This window comes from Denticeps clupeoides, chromosome 20 (genome assembly GCF_900700375.1).
Source record: "Denticeps clupeoides chromosome 20, fDenClu1.1, whole genome shotgun sequence".
NCBI lineage: Eukaryota > Metazoa > Chordata > Actinopteri > Clupeiformes > Denticipitidae > Denticeps > Denticeps clupeoides.
This window is the reverse complement of record NC_041726.1, coordinates 10,964,550-10,984,986: the sequence shown is the minus strand read 5'-3', so window position 1 is coordinate 10,984,986 and position 20,437 is coordinate 10,964,550. Positions and strand designations below refer to the sequence as shown.

At 43.7% G+C, this 20,437-nt stretch overlaps 3 protein-coding genes across 3 annotated transcripts; 2 read left to right on the top strand and 1 right to left on the bottom strand.

The window, feature by feature from the left end:
- The first annotated feature begins 2,277 nt into the window (after positions 1-2,277).
- On the top strand, positions 2,278-12,570 carry mfsd2ab (MFSD2 lysolipid transporter A, lysophospholipid b). The gene is made up of 14 exons (XM_028963604.1): positions 2,278-2,531; positions 3,938-4,066; positions 5,055-5,179; positions 7,864-7,987; positions 8,074-8,152; positions 8,237-8,409; positions 8,540-8,630; positions 9,053-9,171; positions 9,377-9,460; positions 9,950-10,033; positions 10,170-10,282; positions 10,378-10,521; positions 10,636-10,812; positions 10,900-12,570. Exons 1-14 carry the CDS (start codon positions 2,439-2,441, stop codon positions 10,946-10,948), a joined length of 1,584 nt encoding a protein of 527 aa, XP_028819437.1. The 5' UTR covers positions 2,278-2,438; the 3' UTR covers positions 10,949-12,570.
- An 874-nt stretch (positions 12,571-13,444) lies between these two features.
- glmp (glycosylated lysosomal membrane protein) lies at positions 13,445-16,711 on the top strand. Its single transcript, XM_028963267.1, has 6 exons — positions 13,445-13,578; positions 13,875-14,147; positions 14,681-14,875; positions 15,011-15,229; positions 15,471-15,736; positions 15,841-16,711. The coding sequence occupies exons 1-6, from the start codon at positions 13,477-13,479 to the stop codon at positions 16,010-16,012; spliced, it is 1,227 nt and encodes a 408-aa protein (XP_028819100.1). The 5' UTR covers positions 13,445-13,476; the 3' UTR covers positions 16,013-16,711.
- A 347-nt stretch (positions 16,712-17,058) lies between these two features.
- Positions 17,059-20,397, bottom strand: tmem79a (transmembrane protein 79a). The gene is made up of 5 exons (XM_028963268.1): positions 20,041-20,397; positions 18,841-19,627; positions 18,562-18,741; positions 18,269-18,473; positions 17,059-17,629 (listed from the first exon to the last, which is right to left on the bottom strand). The coding sequence occupies exons 2-5, from the start codon at positions 19,412-19,414 to the stop codon at positions 17,434-17,436; spliced, it is 1,155 nt and encodes a 384-aa protein (XP_028819101.1). The 5' UTR covers positions 19,415-19,627; positions 20,041-20,397; the 3' UTR covers positions 17,059-17,433.
- Between the last annotated feature and the right edge of the window lie 40 nt (positions 20,398-20,437).

The window sequence follows — 20,437 nt, the reverse complement described above, 5'->3', positions numbered from 1 at the left end:
TTTTTTGCTCAGTGTCTTGCTGTTGGTTTATAGAAACGAAAGAGCTAGAAAGACCTTCCTTCCACCCTGGCCCCAGTAGGGACTTTGGTGTTCGAGTCAACTGTCAGCTGATCAGAGCTGATCAGAGTAACCCTGAGTGTCTCCAAGGGGGGACATTCCCTGTAACTACTGACTGTAAAGCGCTCTGTATGAGGGCGTCTGCTAAATGCCATTTATGTAAATGCAAAAATGAACTCTTTCATCGTTTCTCACTTGGGACACTAAACTAAACATTGCGTCCCAAGAAGATCCAACTTTGTCTCCGGGGCACTGTCAAGTCCTCACCGGACATCCCATTTTGGAGATTGCACATCCTGAGGAAAATCGTTATGTGCTCTGTGGCCTTCCGGCAGACAGAAGAAGATCATAAACATTTCTCAGAAATGAAAAAAATAAAAAAAAATAAAAACAGAGTAAATAACCCATACGTTTATATTTACAGCGGCCCGCTATCTTGTGTGGACACACATTGATTGGCATGGCTTGTTTGAACTTGACTGTGTAAATGGAGGTCGCCGAGTGCCGCGTTGGTGCCGGTGGGCCTCTTTCACAAGTTATCTGTGTGTGTGAGTAAATACTCCTGCCTCCACGTGGAGGACCGCAGGACCCCGGCTTACACACATTCACCTATTTAGAGGCGCCTAAATGTTATGGTAACAGCTAAATGTGGCGTGGCATCCACACGCCTCGACTTTCTGTACATACTGCGGCCAACCAGCGACAACAAACCAGTACTGATTTCTTTTAATGGTGACCGGCAAGTGTCACACGAAAAAAAAAGAAAAAGAAAAGGCCACATATGTGCGGCTGTAGCCTACAAACGTGTACCATACTAAATATGCATTAAAATATTTTGAACTTGCATATCAGAGTCTAACCATGCTGGCTGAATGCAGGTAAACCAGAAAAACCAGCATCCATAACAAAACATGATTATCCACAGTAATCCCAGCATTGTTGAGTCACGGCTCTTCGTTCAGATATGTTCTATGATTTAGATCCTGCTTCATGACTTGGTTTCTGAGTTGGTTTCTGTTCTGATTTGCTTACCTCTCATAAATATAATTCAATCAAGTCGGGACATTGTGAGTTGTTCATCACAAATCACTATTTCACAGATTAAAAAAATGTGTGTTAAACTTTAATTAAGAACATTTTGAACTTGCCAGGCATGATCTCACCATGCTGGTACAATACAGTCCAGGTAAAACCGTCAAAACAAGCCATACTGTGCATGATTACTACTGGCCATCATCATGAGCAAAGTACATGCATTAGATGCATTAGATTTATTCATTTTTCAATGAATGGAGAATATAACCGAGCCCCTGGAGATGCACGTGACCGTGAATGCCTTGGCAAATGGGAGGCGTCAGGAAGGGCATCCGGCCTTAATCTTTTACCATCTCCAGTGTGCGGACAGCCAGACCGGCTATCGGGAGCAGCCGAAGGAAAAAGAAAGAATGAATGGAGAATATATCAGTCAATCAGACTTCAGTCAGCCAGGCCAGTGGTGGCCTAGCAGTTAAGGAAGCAGCCCCTGTAATCAGAAGGTTGCCGGTTCGAATCCCGATCTACCAAGGTGCCACTGACGTGCCACTGAGCAAAGCACCGTCCCCATACACTGCTCCCTGGGGAGTTTTTAATTGCAATTTTAATACAAACGAATTAAAAATCAAATAACAACACTACCCCCCAAATATTTAACAATAAAAGGCAAAATAACTTAATAAATGGGTGGTAGTAGCCTAGTGGGTAACACACTCGCCTATGAACCAGAAGACCCAGGTTCAAATCCCGCTTACTACCATTGTGTCCCTGAGCAAGACACTTAACCCTAAGTTGCTCTAGGGGGGGACTGTCCCTGTAACTACTGATTGTAAGTCGCTCTGGATAAGGGCGTCTGGTAAATGCTGTAAATGTAAATGTAAATAACAACAATACTAAATTAAGAAAGTCTTGGGTCTGCTTCTTAACATTTGACAATTACCATAAAAAGGAAATGGGCTTTTCGGCAATGGGTATAACGAAATAAAAGGAACATTCATCGTAAATATTTTTCTGAAAAAAAGTCTCTTGTGAAACGGGCTCTCTTGTGTTTATTGTGGAAATGATGGAATTGACTCATCGCCGCAAACCAGGTTGCGGCCCCCATCTAAGCCCCGCCCATGACGCATCGTACGAGGGGGGCGTGGCCACGTGACGCCGACGCCACGCGCGCCGTAATTACTACGAGCCGGTGTGGGAGGCTCTCAGTTTGAAGGCGAAGCGCGTAGCGACGGACGCTCTTTATTCAAAATCACTTTCCTTTTTTGACGAAAGAAAAAGACGCGCGGCGTTTTTGGGCCCCGGAGACCCGGCGTCGGTCGGCTTGGATAGCGTTTCACCAGACGGGAGGCATGGCGAGAGGAGAAGGCGCCGAGCAGTATTCCAACGCCGGCTTGTTGCAGAATAAATTAGTCGACCCGGACGCCATCAAGCTGGCGCGAAAGGTACGCACGGTTGTAATTTTACGATAATTGGTCGTTTTTACCCTGACAAAATGTAACAGGGCAATTTGTTAAAAAATATGAGCGTTTTCGGGGTCTGTGGGCGTGTTCGCCCAATTTTTTTTGTTCGAAATCAGCCGCCCCACGGTTATAACGACCGGGGTTTTAATTTTTCTAAAAAAAAAAATAATTTCATCGATAATAAATGACATATATATCTCCACGTTTAGTGACTTAATTGTCTGTTCGTCGCTGAGTGAATACGAAATTGAATGGCGCCGGTGTCGCCGCTATGCGACGTGTCGTTCCTCCGTCGCCACTTCTCCGTATTTCCCCCTCCCACCATCACCGCTGCACCGCTTTTCAGGCGGTCACAGCAAAACCTGTAATAAGCTTCATATTAATTAATATCATATCAGTGGTTTAATAAGTACAGAATGTAAGCTGGCCTCCATTACAGTTACCAAGTAGTTGCAGAGAGCGTTTTATTCCCATTACTACTCCAGCCTTGTATGATGTAGGATTGTAGATGAACGCCACTTGTGGCTTCTGCAGTGGGCACCTACAAAATGACTTTGATTCTGTCACCCCCCCCTCAACCACGCTCATTTGTGACCGGCGTGTCCTTCAGGGCGGCCATGTGGCTTTTTACAGGGATTAAAAAGAATTATTTCGGTGTTCTTGAGCCCGGAGTGCCAGCGAGGTGTGGTATTCCGAGCGGACGGGGCACAGATCCCACAATTCCGTCACAGTCCTTTCGAGGACATCCTAACTTGAAAGAGAAAAGATCAAATATTTGCCTGCATCATTTTAATAATTAACTGTTATAAAGCAGGGAATATGTGGCATTTTGTGACTGTCCCAGAATCTGAATGGCGAACATGTAATGATCTGAACGACCTTCCGCGGGGGTGTGCTTTGTGTGTGTGTGTGTGTGTGTGTGTGTGTGTGTGTGTGTGTGTGTGTTTGTTCCTAAAACACAACTCCAGTATTCAAGTGTAAAGTGTCTAAACATCAGAGGAGACCTGAGGGCCACCTGTCCCGGTTGGGGTGGTGGGCGGGGTGTTAAAAAAAAATGGACCACTGTTGTTACTCTTAAGATATGAACTCGCCAAACTTGTCCAGGGTCACCTTTCAGTCACCCCATACATAAGCGGATAAGTACACCATGGTCACGTTGGGTGTGGTCTCATGATCGCCGCTAGACCTCCGGCCACTGCTGTAGGAATGGCATTGATCAGCAGGACCAGCCCAGAACACCCTAGAGCATAAGAGGTCTTAGCATACCAGACTGCTCAAAAGTAGGTTATTGTGGCTCTCGCATTGAGCCAGAATTGGTCTCACCGCAGTTCCTATGCAAGAACGTTTAGCAAACGTTTGGGTGTTAATAACTTGTCGTTCTCTTTCAGCATCCGGAAAAAAGGAACAGATTGTCCGTGTGCAACAAGCTGTGCTACGCCGTCGGAGGAGCGCCCTATCAGATCACAGGATGCGCGCTGGGCTTCTTTCTGCAGATCTATCTGCTGGACGTTGCACAGGTAACGCACAAAACGTCCTTCCTCGGCGGTCCTGCTCCAAAACACCCGCCCTAATCAAAGCCACGTTCAAGCCACACCGAACGACACAGTATAATGACTGCTGCTGACTTGGTGCCAATAAGCCCCTCCGTCCCCACACTGTCCTTTCTGTACCCAGTCACAGGACCAGGAGACGGTGGCTACACTCCCCAACAATGGGGGCATTGTATTTCCTAAATTAATGGAGAGGGCTCTTTTGTGAGCCATAATTCATAGTGAGCGACTGCGGCATTAGACAGCTTATAGAAACGATTACAGTGCTGGCCGGGCCGAGGCATGCAGGAAAGCTTTAATAGACTTTGACGTTTAGTGTGTTGCCAGGGACGTGAAGTCAGGACTTCCTACTGTTCAGATGCTCCACTGCTCACTGGCTCATGACAAATGAACTTAATTAAGCCACTTGCAGCCTGACTAATTCAAACCAATGTTTTTACATCTTTTTCAAAGGAATATGCACTTATAACGGCAATAATTCCCTGCAGTCAAAGTTCATAAAACCTCATATGATCTCTGGCACATGTTTTTTTTTTTATCCCCACCCGAGTTTATGTTTGCAATAAAATGCAACAATGAGCAGTACAAGCTAGATTTATACAAAGATGCACTCTGTGCTATATGAAATATATAATAATAAAACAGAAATTCCATCGTCTTTAAAGGTTAGTGTAGTTCATGCAGAACTGTACATATGTAGAGGTCCTATCAGTAGCAATACAGGCTGTAGTTGCCATTTGGCCCGTTTCCTCATTCATAAGGCAAATCCAGAGTGGGGCGCAAACAGGACTTGCCCACTATGAGAATGTCATACAGACCAGTTTGTCACATTTGTACCCATGCATGTGGCCACTGTTATGCCGGTTACACGGGTTAGACGTAGTTGTAAAATCTTTCACAGAAGATTGTAAACAGGTCCCCACCCCACATTCTCTTTTTCAACTTTTCTCTACAGCTGGACCCGTTCTATGCATCGGTCATCCTATTTGTGGGGCGGGCCTGGGATGCGGTCACGGACCCCACTGTGGGCTTCCTGGTCAGCCGGTCCCCATGGACCAGATTTGGCAGGATGATCCCCTGGTGAGTTGTCCACGTTTGCTCATAATTTATTGCTGCAATAGTTCCCTTTCGCCCATAGACTTGGTGGTTGACTTTAGAAGCTGGATTAGAGTTCAGTGGGCGGTGCACTAATACTGAGGTCAACCATTTATTTACAGGTCATGATTGGGATTTAAATGTCTTCCAAATGATTTTTTTTTTACAGTATAGTAAGTATAGTAATCTGTCAACTTTCAGACATTTTTTTTTTTTATTGCTTGTGTACGTGAATTGCACGGTGAGCTGGCTGAAAATACTGCCGCACTTACTGTTTATGGTTGTTGGTCGCCGCCCAGGCATTTAGATATATCAGGGGTTGTGTGAGGACAGTAACGAGGCAGCCCGCTCCCAGCGACGCGTGGATCAGAGGGCAGTGACACCTCCCCCCCTCCAGGCAATGCCTCCGAACCCCCCCCATACACACACACACAAAGAAAAGAATTCGGTCTCTTGTCAAGGGCCCTGAGAAAAGGCGTTGTGCAGCTCAGCGAACACGATGACTGACGCTGGTGCTTCGACTCTGCCTCCCGTATCCAGAGATGCGTTAATACCGTGCATGTAACGCTTCGGTGCCATTGGTTACTGCACGTCAGCCTTCATAGGAAATCCAAGGAAGCTGGCTGGAGGAGGGGTGAGGAATTCTCATCCATGTGCTGACCGAAGTTGGCGTATGTAAATTTAGCTTGACTCATGGCTATGAATGCGGGTGAATTATAACCCTGCCGGCCTGGAAAGCTGTGGAGGAGGAAGAGGCTTTTCCATTCTGGCGGGGAGAGGGGCTGGAATGTGAATTAAGGAAGGCTGGGTGTGACCATTGTAGTGGAGGGGTGGGGGTGGGTAGATTCCCGGCGGTGTTTCCTGGTTTTTAATTGCCAGCAAACACATGTCTAGAGGAGGTCTGCTGCTCTCTTAAGCGACATCCAGATTTTATTAATAATAATATTATTATTAATATTATTTCCCCAATTTGTGGTGCAAGTGTTCAGGGTAACAAATAATACACAACGTGCTATTGCATTTGGTTCTGTGAAGACCTGAGCCTTTCAGGGGAAGTAAATAAGCTGTTATCTGTGGAGGGCACAGCACACATTCCGCAGCGGCAGACGCAGACAGACACGCCGGGTCGGGTCTTTTTATTTAAAAAAAAAAAAAAAAAAAGTCATCACATGAAGAGCTGATAACCATAACCTGCTTCCCTCCAGCAGGGGAGGGGAAATAGTACTTTTTTTTTTTTTTTTTTCCTCCCTTATACGTGTAATTTCAATGGGAGGGGGGTGGGGCACTGACGACAGGCGGGCCGGCCCTCAACACACCACCGCCACTCGTCCAATGAGAGGGAGCGGCGTGGTTTCTCATGTGCCTGAGGCATCCTTTTTGGGGTTATGCGAGTTCAAGTTGCACATGGTGCATTTTTACATTTTATTGCCACTACATGAGGTCTACTATAAAACATTTAATCTTTGGCTGTTTATTGACTACAAAGAATCTATCAAATATTTTTATAATATATAATATATTTAATTTATATAAAATGTTTCTTTTTTTATTAACATTACAAAAGCATGCAAATGTAATTTTATTAGTGTATATATAATGTTTGATTTACATAAGCATAAAATAAGTACTGAATTAATGTTAACTGAAGGTTAGGGTCTTAATTCTTAGTAGAGGTGGTCTTATAGAATAGCAAAACAAATTGGTCAACATTGCATTGAAACTGTATGATTTAAATATCATGACTTCTATGTTTGCCTTATGATACATGACCTCCTCAGTCTCATCATAACTAATGTGACAGGAGCGTCCTGTTCTTAACAGCTCTTGGGCGTCAGGATACATTGGAATTCCTGTTCAGCCCATTGCCTCATCATATGCTTCCATTTATGCACCGCAGACAGGCCTCAGTGCCTGTGTGTGCTTCATGATCCTGTAATTGCTTACTGACTGAACAATAATCTTTAAACCTAACCTTAGTCTTCTTATTTTAGACTGTCCTTCAAAAGTTGAAGGCTTAATAGGCATATGGACGTAGTTAAACTTACCCTGCTGAGTGTTGCCATGGGTGATGTCTTGTTTTGGATTGCCTCAGTTGGAAGTTGCTCAGCACTATCAGGGGGCAGGCATGATTGATGAAGAGAATATTTTTCCCATATGATCATCCTGGTGGAGAAATAATTGCAGTGAACCAATACAGGAACATTGCTCTTCCGTTCTTCTGGCATAATGGTTTCCTGTAGAGTGACGGTAGGAATGCGCAACAAAGACAGGAAGTGATTCAGAATGTGCCACTGGCCTGTCGTCACCGTTCCGTCACCACCCCGTGACGTCCTGGTCTGTGTCTGTGCTGGCTGTAGTGATGTAATACAGTCTGCCGGGGGTGAAAAGGAGTTGCGAAGAATGTTGTAATTTTCAAATTCTTTACTCTTTTGACATTACCTGCCTAACCTTATGAAGTTGGACATCATTGATATTATCTTTTTCCTAGATGTATTTTTCCTTTATAATTTTTTGTTTTTATATGTTTATAAACAATTGAGAAAATTGTTGTAACAAAGAAATGCATTGTTAATTAGCATATTTTGCATTTTTATTGCAAAATATGCTAGATACCTGTGTCTAATAAAGTGAATGCATTTATTTATTGCTCTTAAATTTTTTTTGTACAGGATTATAGTCTCCACACCACTTGCAGTCATCTCTTACTTTCTCATCTGGTACGTGCCAAACATCGAGACGGGGAAAGTGATCTGGTATTTGATTTGGTACTGCCTCTTCCAGACCATGCAGACGGTTAGTAGACATTTTACACTCCAGATATTCCCCTTATCATTCAAATGTACATGAATATGTTGCTCATGGGGCGTTTCCTCATACAGTGCTTCCATGTGCCATACTCTGCTCTCACCATGTTCATCAGCTCTGAGCAGAAGGAGAGAGACTCTGCCACTGCCTACAGTAAGTCAAATGGCACCCACATTTCCAGTGTGTGTTCCTGTTCCTAATGATCGTCTTTACATCATCATCACCTCTCTCTACCAGGAATGACTGTAGAGGTCCTGGGCACAGTCATCGGGACAGGCATACAGGGGCAAATTGTGGGCAGGGCCAATGCCCCCTGCTTTAATTCCTCGTTATACTCGCCAGACTCCAATGGCAATGTCAGTCAACACTTCATCGCCAACCAATCCACTGGCATTACTCTGACCCACACGGTAGGTTGGATAAATGTTACATTAATTTATAAATTTAAGTCAATAATCTATAAATATTTTGAATAAATGTGGCATTGATTATTCCTACATTCATTGATGATTGGTGATTGACACCTACCTGCTTCTACAGAGACAAGCTTACATGATTGCTTCTGGAGTCATCTGCATCATCTATGTCCTCTGCGCCCTGGTCCTCTCGTTGGGTGTTAGGGAGTGCAAAGGTGAGCGGAGCCACAAGCCATAAACCATTTATTTCTTCGCAGGATTAATTTTCTGGTCTAATTCTCCCCATTGCCCCATTTACACACACTTCAGGCCCGTATCTTTTGATATATCAGAATTAAGATTCCTCGTTGGATTATCCTGTGGAGGCTTTAAGATTAACACAGATTTGCGAATGACTTCACCTCTTTTGCACACCACAGATTATATGTATGTGTGTGTATATATGTATATGTATTGCCCTCAATTTTAGATGAGAGTTTGACTATTGACTTTTGGAAAATGCTGCCATATACCACAAGTCATTATTAATCATCTGTGGGAACATAATAAACCTTGAATAAACATAAACAACTTTTTTTCTTCCTGTTTTGTAATGGTTGTTTGAAACAACATATAATTTTTTCCCCCTCCTTTGCAGAATCTTGCAGACCAAGGACCGAGCCCATGTCATTTTTCCAGGGTATACGTTTGGTGATGAGCCATGGGCCTTATGCCAAACTGGTCATTGGCTTCCTCTTCACTTCGTTGGCTTTTATGGTGAGTGCAGCTCCAGTTCGAGCTTGATTCTTTTCAATTAAATGGACGTTCCCTTTTATGCAGTGGTTTATGGGTTAAGTTTGAACCTTTCCGTTTGCTTTCTGAGGATTTTAGTGCCGCAGTAGTCTGCACAAGCTATATTTGCCAACATTTGTTTTAATAATATGTCTCTTCTCTTCTTGTTTGCCCCTGTGAATCCTCACAGCTTCTGGAGGGAAACTTTGCACTGTTCTGCAGCTCTACCTTAAACTTCAGGAACGATTATCAGAACATACTGCTTGTTATAATGGTAAGAGCAGTTTTTTCAAGACTCATCTGTATTTATTCTTTCGTCACCACAACACTGAACCTGTTAGTTGGATTTTGTTGGAACTTGCCTGTTTTTAAGATCAAGTTCATCACCATGGATTTTGGTATCCACAGAAGCCTTTGTTTTGTTTGCGACATCTTTACTGTTCCACCCGTTTTTTTTTTTGATACTAGTGTAACGTAAGCTCTTAATTGTTACTTAGTATGCGCTTTGATGTGAAAGCCATTAATGCTACTAAAACACATAATTCTCTTGTCTGTAGTATTGGGTTGGGTTTTGTTTCATTGGTGGAAGCATTGCTTAATTTGTCCAGTGGCACTGCTGGGATTTATCAAGTAAACCTACATAGGATTTTAATTCACTGCATACCACAGTTTGTAATAAGATCAACTGGACTTAAGATCTTAGCTGCATTTTTATTTATCTGTATTATTATTATAAACTATTATTTATTTTTCTTCTGTGCAGCTCTCTGCAACTTTGACCATTCCGTTCTGGCAGTGGTTCCTGACCCGGTTTGGAAAGAAGACTGCGGTTTTCTGTGGAACATCCGTAAGCATTGTTGGAATTTGTTTTGACACCTCATGGCTAGTAGCATTGATATCATGGTTCATGTTCAGTAGAAAAATGTTTGGCTGTGATTTGAAATCATTAAATCTGGGATGTTTAAAATGGCTTTTTTTTGCAGTTTGTGGTGCCTTTCTTGATCCTCGTGGTGTGTGTTGAGCACAGCCTGGTGGTGACCTATATCGTGTCCTTCGTTGCTGGCGTTAGTGTGGCTGCAGCATTCCTTCTGCCTTGGTGAGCACTCCAGCTTGCAGTGCACAACTTCCGCATGTAGAGTCGAACGTTGTGGTTTATTTTAGTGTTCCTCCTGGCCACCTTCTTCTGTACAGGTCCATGCTGCCTGATGTTGTAGACGACTTCGAGGTACAGAACCCCGACTCCCATGGGCACGAAGCAATTTTCTACTCCTTTTATGTGTTCTTCACCAAGTTTGCTTCTGGCGTTTCACTCGGGGTGTCAACCCTGAGCCTTGAGTAAGTCTCTCACATGCACACATCTACAAGCTTTCATGTGTAGGAATCTCACATTAAGGTGATTTAAAATGAGCCATTAGTGCCTGTGGGTAACCACCCCTTCCCTCCTTATAGCTTTGCAGGATACATAACAAATGGCTGCACCCAGCCGGATGAGGTGCACTTAACCCTGAAGATTCTGGTGGCTGCGGCTCCAGTTTTCTTTATCCTCATCGGCCTGATCATCTTCATCACTTATCCCATAAATGAAGAAAGACGACAAGGCAATCGTAAACTCCTTCAGGAGCTAAGGTAAGCCCCCCCACTGTTTTCTGCACCCACTATTTTGTTCAAGTTAAAATAATAGATCTTCATTTTTTTTCTCATTTGTTTTCACAGGGAGATGGAGTCAGAATCAGATTCTGCAGAGTCTGGCAGCAATGTATAACCGACCAATGAAGAGGGTTCCACTGTTCTCAGCAGGGCTGAGTGGGACTAACTGCATGCTGAAAGGACCAGACAAGGGACCGGGCTGAAGCCCATGGTCCTTTCCCATGCTACGAGCTCTCAGCTGAGGCGACAGCAGTTGGACCTTGAGGCATAACTTGTACATGCCTTTTCATTCTCGTACTGGTGATTCGTTTCATAGTTATGTTGCACAAATCCTTAAAATGTGATGCTGCCTTACAATAAGGCTTACTAAAACTGGAGTGAGCTTTGTCAACGTGAAAAGCACAAGACATCTGGCACTACAGTAAAGAGCACATGCCCGAATGTTATATATATATTTCCCCCCCTCCTACTTCCTTTTTTTTTGTTTATGAAAAGATTTAAACATTGAAGCATTGAAGCTCCAATCAAAAGTTAATATTTAAACGTGCAGTAAGGGCATTTGTGCTATTTATGAACCAAATGTATTTATTACTCCTGATAAAGATATTTATGAAGGTATCATAGTGGATCTTGCACGATGAAACTTATCACAGGGGGTGGGGTGGGGTGGGGGGAGTGTTGCAGAGGAAAATTTAGTTGTGGGCTCCATTTTTGCCTTTCATGTTACGCCACCAGTTTTATTTGGTAATAGGTTCAGTAGGTTTTGTGTATTTGCACTGATGCATACTTTCTCTGCATGACCATATATGCAGCAAATATGTCACAATATTCACTGAGAGGGAACTGTACATCTCCAAAGTCAGAAGCAGTTTTGTCAGGAGTCTATGCGTTTGCCTGATCACCCAACAATAAGGAAGGAAGCTTTTGTCACATCTGGAACAAAAAAAAACAAAAAGGCCAAACCTTCACTCATTATATTATTATAAGTATTTATGCTTTCTGTACCATGATCTTGGAAGTATGAATTTCCTTTTGTATTTAAACAAATGGCTGCGCAGACCGATCTCAAGTGCTCTTTTTCTTGAAGGATGTTTACAAATCGCCCTTTGCCTGCAGTGGTGCCAAATTGATTGATTTTTATTTTTTTTTTAATGCATACTAGCTTCTCTTAAGACCAGAATACTTGATCTTACTTGTTACCAGCATGTCATATTGAACAGTGGCTTTGCTGAGATCTCGTTCATGTATGATACAACAAGCTATACCAATTTTACCGCCAGTTACAGCACTTGCCAAGGATGATCTTATTAGTATGACTGCTGGGGAGCCAGCGTTCCCAGCTGCAATGCTGTCTATTAGAAGGGCTCCTAACTCTCTTGTTGCCGCATAAGTGCAGTTTAAAGGGAATGAAGTGTTCAAGTTGTGTCAGTGTCCATGTGGAAAAGTTGTATTGTTAAATCTGTACAATGTATTATAGCCTAATGAATCAAAGATCATGATGAAATTCCACAAAGATGCAACGTTGCTCATCGCACTCTTGGTTCATAGAACTACAGCGAACAATTAATGTGAATATGTAAATATGCTGTACAGTATGTTGTAAATATGTTCGATATTTTTGTTGATTTAGTGACTGGTTGTACATTGTAGGTCTATTTTAAAAGCGTACTAAATGTTAATGTTGGTAAATTGTTGATGAACTTACACTGGTTGAAAATAAATAACAGTAAATCTGCACCTCTTCATTCTTGCATTTACTGCATTTATATCAGTTTGACTGCAGTCCTTGGTTGACTAGACCTTTTTTGATTTAATCTATAACAATTGCCATGTTTGTTATTGGCTTTGGCATTTAAGTTTTACCTTAGGTACCTTAGTTTATTATTATAAAAAAGTAATGAAAGAGCAAAATTATTGTAAGATTGATTGACACACTAGGTATAGTGTAAGCAGTCAACCCAGCTCTCTCTCTCTATTTTTATATATATATATATATATATATATATATATATATATATATATATATATATATATATATATATTTATTTATTTACAGTGCATGCCAAAGGTTATTCAATGTGTTTTTTTTTTTTTATTCTTTTCATGACCATTTACGTTGGTAGATTTTCACTGAAGGCATCAAAACTATGAATGAACACATGTGGAGTTATGTATTTAACAAAAAAAGGTGAAATAACTGAAAACATGTTTTATATTCTAGTTTCTTCAAAATAGCCACCCTTTGCTCAGATTACTGCTTAGTGTTTAGCACTTGTTGGCCCCTTTGCCTTCACTCTGCGGTCCAGCTCACCCCAAACCATCTGGATTGGGTTCAGGTCCGGTGACTGTGGAGGCCAGGTCTCCACTTTTTGTTAAGTTCATAACTCCACATGTGTTCATTCACCACGTAAATGGTCAAGAAAATAAAAAAAACACATTGAATGAGAAGGTGTGTCCAAACTTTTGGCCTGTGTGTGTGTGTGTGTGTGTGTGTATATATATATATATATATGTCTCTTTTTTCTATGTAAAAGCCATATATGTATTTTGCGACTTTATTCTGACGTGTGTTGATGACGTCATGTATATCAGCTGATCAAGGGAATATCACGTGACATCCTGCCCTGCGCGTGACACTGAAGCATGACGGGGCCAGCACATACGGTGCAGTTTTGTGCGCTTGTTTCGTTATTATTTATTAGTCGTTGCTACGGACTATTCAGTGGCGATGGCTACCGACGAAACGTACGTAAGCGGGATTTACGCGGCGTTTATTTTTGACGACTTGTCTTTTCAGTTCCGCAGCTAGTCTGTTGGCAAAACAAGTGTTAGCTTAGCACAGAGGCAGGGTATTTGTGCACTTCATAAGCAGTATGGCGTTTCAAATCTAATCTTTTCTGAACTGTGAACGCTTGGTTGTGACTCTCTGTTCATTTTCATGGCATTTTGCCGGTGCTAAAACCCCTCCAATCTGGCCAGACGTGAAATGAGCTGCACTTGGCCTGCTGGAGAACCTTGCAGTCATATATGCTTTTCATCAGGTGTCAATGGAACTGAATCCAGGCCTGAACGGCTCAGTGGCGCCACCGCCAGGCGTGGGCCTGATCCACGTGAGGGCAGTGGGGAGCGGAGACACCCTGCACGTTCTCCTGAGCAATCTGGGGGCGCCGGCTCTGCTGCTGGCGCACACCAACTCCTCGTCCTCCTCGCTGCGAGTGGACTGGCCGGCGTTTCTCTCTGGCCAGGCTTCGGGCAGCGTGAAGGTGGAGCCGGAGGGCAGCGTTCAGTTCAGCGGCGCGGCGGTCTTCACCAGGGTGAGTTGGCTTTTAAACTCTCGTGCCACAGTGTACGTACACACAACACACACCCAATTCCTTTTAAGGATGTAATGCTTCGTGTGGGAAAGAGGAAGTGTTACAGGCTTAATTTAGTTCAAGGGTCCCTAATACACCCTGTACATCTCAGAGCCACGCCCACTACAACACAAAAATAACATTGTAATGAGGAAAAGAGTGTCGTCAAATAAATATGATTGCCATTGTTTTTTGTCTGATTACCTCACTTAAACCATAAGATCTTGTTAATTGAGTTTATACTGATGTTTTTATTATCAGTGTACAAAACAAATAAATGGTGTGTGCAAACTGTACTTCAACTTTATTGTCATTTCAGGTCCATGCATGTTAGACAGTACAACGTTAGCAATGTTAATACTGACATAAAGTCACTGTATGCGACATTGACATAAAATGCATAAAAACCATTGAAACATACAAGTGGTGGTAGAATTTCCTGCGCACTTTATTATGCTCTGGATCCAATAGTTTGCTGTCTTTTGTGACCTCAGTTATGGGAGTATGATGATGCTAATGACACTGCAGACCCTGAGCACCAGCCTGCCTCCAGCTTCTTCCCTCCATACGAGCTGCAGAACTTCAGCTGGGAGGACCTGAACAAATCGGTTAACGTTGCAGAACACACCGCCACGCTGTGTGGGGCCGACCGCTCCGACACCTTCACTAATGGCTCCTTTTGCCTGGCTGTAAGTACGGCTGCTGAATATATCGCAATATCTTGGATGCATACTGATACATGTCCACCAATTTTCTACTTTTTACTGGCGTACATGCGACATGCAGCATGCTTAGAGGTTGTGTTGCGTTTGCATCTTCTACAGTTTGCTGCCTTTGAGTCTGAGGGCCGTGGGCAGGCCTGGCCCAAGCTCCTCCACAGTGCAAACTCATCCCAGATACAAATGTGGCTGGAAGGTGTGACGCCCAGGTCCAACCACTCACGATTCGCCCTGGAGCTGCAGGCTGTGAGCAGCGGTGAACTCCGGCAAAAAGTGGATGTGATCAAGTCTATAGATGATGAGTACACCCCATCCATATTTAAGGTAAACTAAAGCATGCCACCTCCTCTCTGTTGCTTTATATGGAAGCACCACTAGATGGAGCTGCTTGAATGTTAATTATCAAACCTGTTGTTGCCATTAAACACAAGTGGGCATTTTCTCTGTAAAATTTACTTACTATTATTTTATATAAAATAAATACGAAATGCACCCAGTATATGCTACTGAGTTGTGTCAGTTAGAACCTTAGGAAATACAAATTCACTTTTTCTTCTTTGTTCAGTTGTCCCAGTGGGCTTCTTCTCCAACAAACACCTCTTCACGTGTCCTGGGCTACACTCAGTGGAAGCCTGTGGCCTACCTCAAAGCCAACCCTGTAACGGAGGACTCCACACCCTGCCGAAACTCTGAACCCACTCCACAAGGACAGCTCCCCCCCTCTGGCTTGGTGAAAGCCTTTTTCACCGAAGAGTACAAAGCATCTGGGCTTAACATGAGTTTTGGCATCTCGGGGAACCCTTTCTATGGCACCTCTGAATACCTCAGCTGGTGAGTAATCCTACCGGCGCTTTTTAAATATGACAGATCACCAACACAGATGATTGACCTCTGGGTTCATTGTAGTTAACATTTCTGTCTCTCTGGTTCTTTAGGACTGTGCTTTTGGGGGTGGGTTCTCCTCCACTTGAATCCTTCTCCCCGCTGGTCATTGCCATCATGGCTGTTGGGTTGGGGACTCCTCTGGTCCTCATCCTGTTTGGTGGCATCTACATCTGCATCCGCAAGGCAACTCATCAGCCAGATGGCTACCGGCCAATTAACTGACGTGGACATCATACATTAATGTTGACTGACTGAGGAAAAGGACAGTGGACTGTGATCTTCAGACAGCTACATTTATAATGGATGAAGGGGGGGGGGGGGTGTGTTCAATGATTTTTTTTAATTTGCTGTAAGGTTTTTATTTTTGATTTTTTTTTTTCTTTGAAGATCACTTAATTTTATTTCTGTTAATGATCAGTCCGTGTATATGTAAACATAACCCACTGTTAAATGTGCTTCAGTCTTGCCAAAAAAAACTGAGGTATCTCAGGGATTTTATAAAAGTTTACATGCAGAGTTTGACTAGGTCCCTTGGACCTTTTAAGATGCCAATGTCAGATGCTTTCGTACAGGACTGTGTGTGTCCAAGGTGAACTGAGAACTTTTGTTGCTGAACGCATTTGACTGCGTAGATAGATGTCCTGTCTGAAAGCAGCATGGTTCTCGTCTGTTGGTGTGTGGGTTTAATGAATGCAGTGGTAGTGTTTGGATTGGGTCTGTGTGTTTGTCACAAAGTTAAGAAATGTTTCGATTTCTGCAAGAGGCGGTTCACCCAAAAGAAAAATCCACCGTTGGTTACTGAAGTATATGGATTATTTCATACATTTGTTACACAGTTAACATTTATTAACATTTAATAAAGAAATTTAATAAACTAATCTGTAGTAAATTAAAAAGAATTAAAGGCTTGGGTTCCAAGAACATTATTCTTGATTTTGATTGCACAAGGATCTCTTAGGATGGGTACGTTTATTTAGCTTCATCAGGACTTCGCAATTTGTAAGGTTGCTTTTTACTTGTAAATATTGTAGAACCTTGTACATAGTTTTGTATGTTTTTGGTGTTTTTTTTTTTAAACACAGAAAAAAAACTATCCAGGAAGTGTACAGAATAATTTAGATTAATCTATTTAATCTAGTAAATCTATCCACAACTTTTCATCTCGTTTAGACCAGTCAGCCTCTAAATGCTATTAAACAACTACATTTAACCAACTTTTTTCTTGTGACTTAATTGTTTACTTCAAGTACTTCAGAGCACTGATGTTCTTGTTGCTTTTAAGGATGGTTTAATGCTTTATTGTATGACAACTTGTTTAGTGCACATGCAATCTTTATATGTATAATATTTAAGTCATATTACTTGCATTTCAGGTGATTAGGAAATTGAAACACGATTGATTTCAGTTCCAGAGACTCTCCTCTTACTACACATACCATGCATCAGCATTCATTCAACGTTCATTTGTAGAATTATGAACTATACTGACATCTAGTGTCAACTCCAGGGAATAACACCAGGAGAACAACCAAAATGAACCCATAAGACAACCTCCACTCCGCTGCGCCCTCACTGCCACTCATGCAGGACCCTCTGCTCCGCTTCTGAAAACTGCTGCACTCTCTCCAGTTAGGACCCCCAATCTAGCCCCACCACTTCAGCCTGGGAGGAGGCGGTGTTGTAGGCTGCGCAACATCAAACACAGAGTCCAGCCCCCCGGTTGATGATCCGACGTAGTAGAAGTTGGCCCCGAGCATGGCCAGCACAGGCAGGAAGGAGAGGCCGTAGCCCAGGCCTCGCACGCTGCTCTCAAAACTCAGACACACCCAGTAGATCATTCTGTGGAGGACAAAAAAAAAAAAAAAAAAAAATATTCCGATCATTCTTATTCCAAGTCCAGTATAACCACAGTTTATCATTATGCAAGAAATTCACTTCAGAATTTGTACTTAATAAATATTGGTAAGTTTGGTTTTTAGGATTTATAGAAGGAGGAACTAATTTAGTTCAAGGGTCCCTAATACACCCTGTACATCTCAGAGCCACGCCCACTACAACACAAAAATATAGCATTTACCATTATCAATGCCTTAACGAAAGAATTCTTGTTGCCAAATTAGTTCTACGTTTCCCCAAACGCTCTGATATTTTGAACTGATAAGAATGTGTTTGTCCAAGGCAGAATCTTTGCAGCCTCACGTTTGTATTTAAATGAGGGAATTATTTTTTTTTAAATATATAAAAGCTAATATATTTCGCTTGTAAAAATGATTGCCGTTGCAGGCATCATGATTAATATCCTTATCATCATGAAAGATAACATCTTTGGCCCATCACCCAGCTACACAACATAGCCATTGTTCATTAAGACAAAGGAAGAAACAAGAGTTCACAAACAGGGAAGGGACGGGAATAATAGAAACGTGGAACAAAGGGTTGGGAATGTGGGACAAACATGAGTCACATACTCAGACCAACCTGCCAAAAGCAAAGACGATAGTGAGCAGCGGCACCAGCTTCAGCATGTCCTGCTGCAAGTAGGTGGACAGCATGGCCAACTGCAGGAAGAAGAGCAGGAAGACGGACATGGAGTCGCGGACGTAATGCCAGTGGATCACCACCTGCCGGCTGCCGGAGTTCAGCGCCCCGAACCTCAGCAGGGACACGCCGTGGACCAGGGCACCTGTCACACATCGGCCAGAACAAGGCAACGCGTCAGCATGGGTGCAGCCTGAAACCTCAGCGGTTGGGGGCGGTGCACTCTTCCACACCTAACACGACGGGGATGGAGGCGAAGAAGGCACACCGCAGCGTGTACATCAGCCTGAGGGCGGGGTGGCTGAGGGGAGGAGGCTCGAAGGGCAGGAGCTCGTACCCGGCCCACACCAGGAGGGGGAAGATCAGCGCCGCAGCGGCCATCGACAGGCTCAGCTTCAGAGCCTCGCTGGAGCCTTCGGAGAACCACACGGAGAAAAACACGCCACAATTCTACCAACATGGCAACATGACTTGTACAGGGGTGGCAGTCAGGCCCAAGGTTCTAGACATACCTCTGGGTTTGTCCACCTCGTTGGTCCACTGTTGAGCGCAGCGCTCCGGCTGAGCGGCGTGGCCCTGAGGTTGGTATAACGGCGCCGAGGCCACGGTCACTTCCCTATAGTCCATAAAACCCTGAGGGGTCGGCTGCTTGACGGAGGGGTGCAGTATGGTGACCTTCGGGGTGAAAGCCTCTACAGACCTCCCGGGCATCCAGTGCAACTGGCTTCGGCGCTCCGCCACATCCTCCTCGTCCTCCTCCTCGTCGTCAGCCAGAAAGCCGGCGCCCGAATCCCTTCTCTGCGCTCGACTCTCCCTCCCCAGCTCGATGGCGCTCTCCGTGCAGCTCCTCCGATCCTTGGCGGACGCGTCGAGCGGGTCGCCGCCGGCAGGCTCCCCTTGTCCCGCCCCTCCCTTCCTCCCGCTGTGTTCAGGATCCTCCTCATCCTCTTCTTCCTCCACACTCCTGTGGCATGCCAGCTTGCGCTGGTCAGTAAGGTCCCCCTGGGGATCTCCTGACACCGTTGCATAACTGGGAGGTCCTTCCTGCTGAAGCGGTCCCAAGTCTGGCACCTGAACGTCCGTCATGTTAAACGATCCCCTTCTGAAATGCTGATCGCGCTAATCGCCTCCGATCACAATAATGACTAACCACATTGAAAAGCAATCATTTACTAGGCGCCCTTATCTTTTAGTGCTTTAGGTGGCCATAACTCTGCTTTATCTCCGATGTCGCTTAACGCTTAATCCACCAACAGAGCCATCCTGGGTTTACCTGCTGCCAAACTGTCATTTGATGTCCTAAAAACATAAAAAAAAAAAAAAGACAGGGAGAAAAAAAATTGCAAATGTCACAAGTCATCAAATGTCGATTTCCACTTTGATAGACGGTACCCACACCCACTGGCCCACGCAGGAAGAGGAGCTAAAACAGCTCCACATGCAGTTCTTCCAGCTCCACCTGCATTCCGAAGCTGTTCGATCACGTTCCATCATGAACGAACAGAACATACGGGAAGCTGAAGAGACGCTGGCCAAAAGAAATAAAAATTAATTCCATAAAAGGAAAAAAAAGGGGGAAAAAATTACACCGATACCGGAGTTATGACGTCACCGACGTCAGGTTTAGGGAAGTGAAAGTCTCAAACGTCAGAAGTTTGGAATTATTCACATTCAAAGTTAAAATAGGAAGGTAAGCAGAAGAAAGCTCTTACCGAGGCCAGGTGAAAATGTCGCTTATGGACTCGGCCGAGAAAGTAAAGACTAGTCCGCTGGCGTCGCGTCGCGTGTCGTGGTGTCGCGTCACCTGTCGCGTCTGTTTGGTGATGGGCGTGGCAGAAAACAGGTGTGGCCACGTAAATCATTGTAAAAGGCGCTGTGCGTCCTCCTCTTATTAGTCCCGACTCGCCTGTTCACGCCTTCAAAACAATGCCAAAACAACTTAATTTCGGATATTTGACTACAAAAATATGACTTTGAATTTAAATACTTGGCATTATGGGGACAAATAAAGATTTGCTCAGATTTATCTTACTAAATGTTAATTAAAACTGTCCAAAACCCGGAGCAATACGGTGTCAATTTTTTGGTCCATCACACTGCACGTGTGCT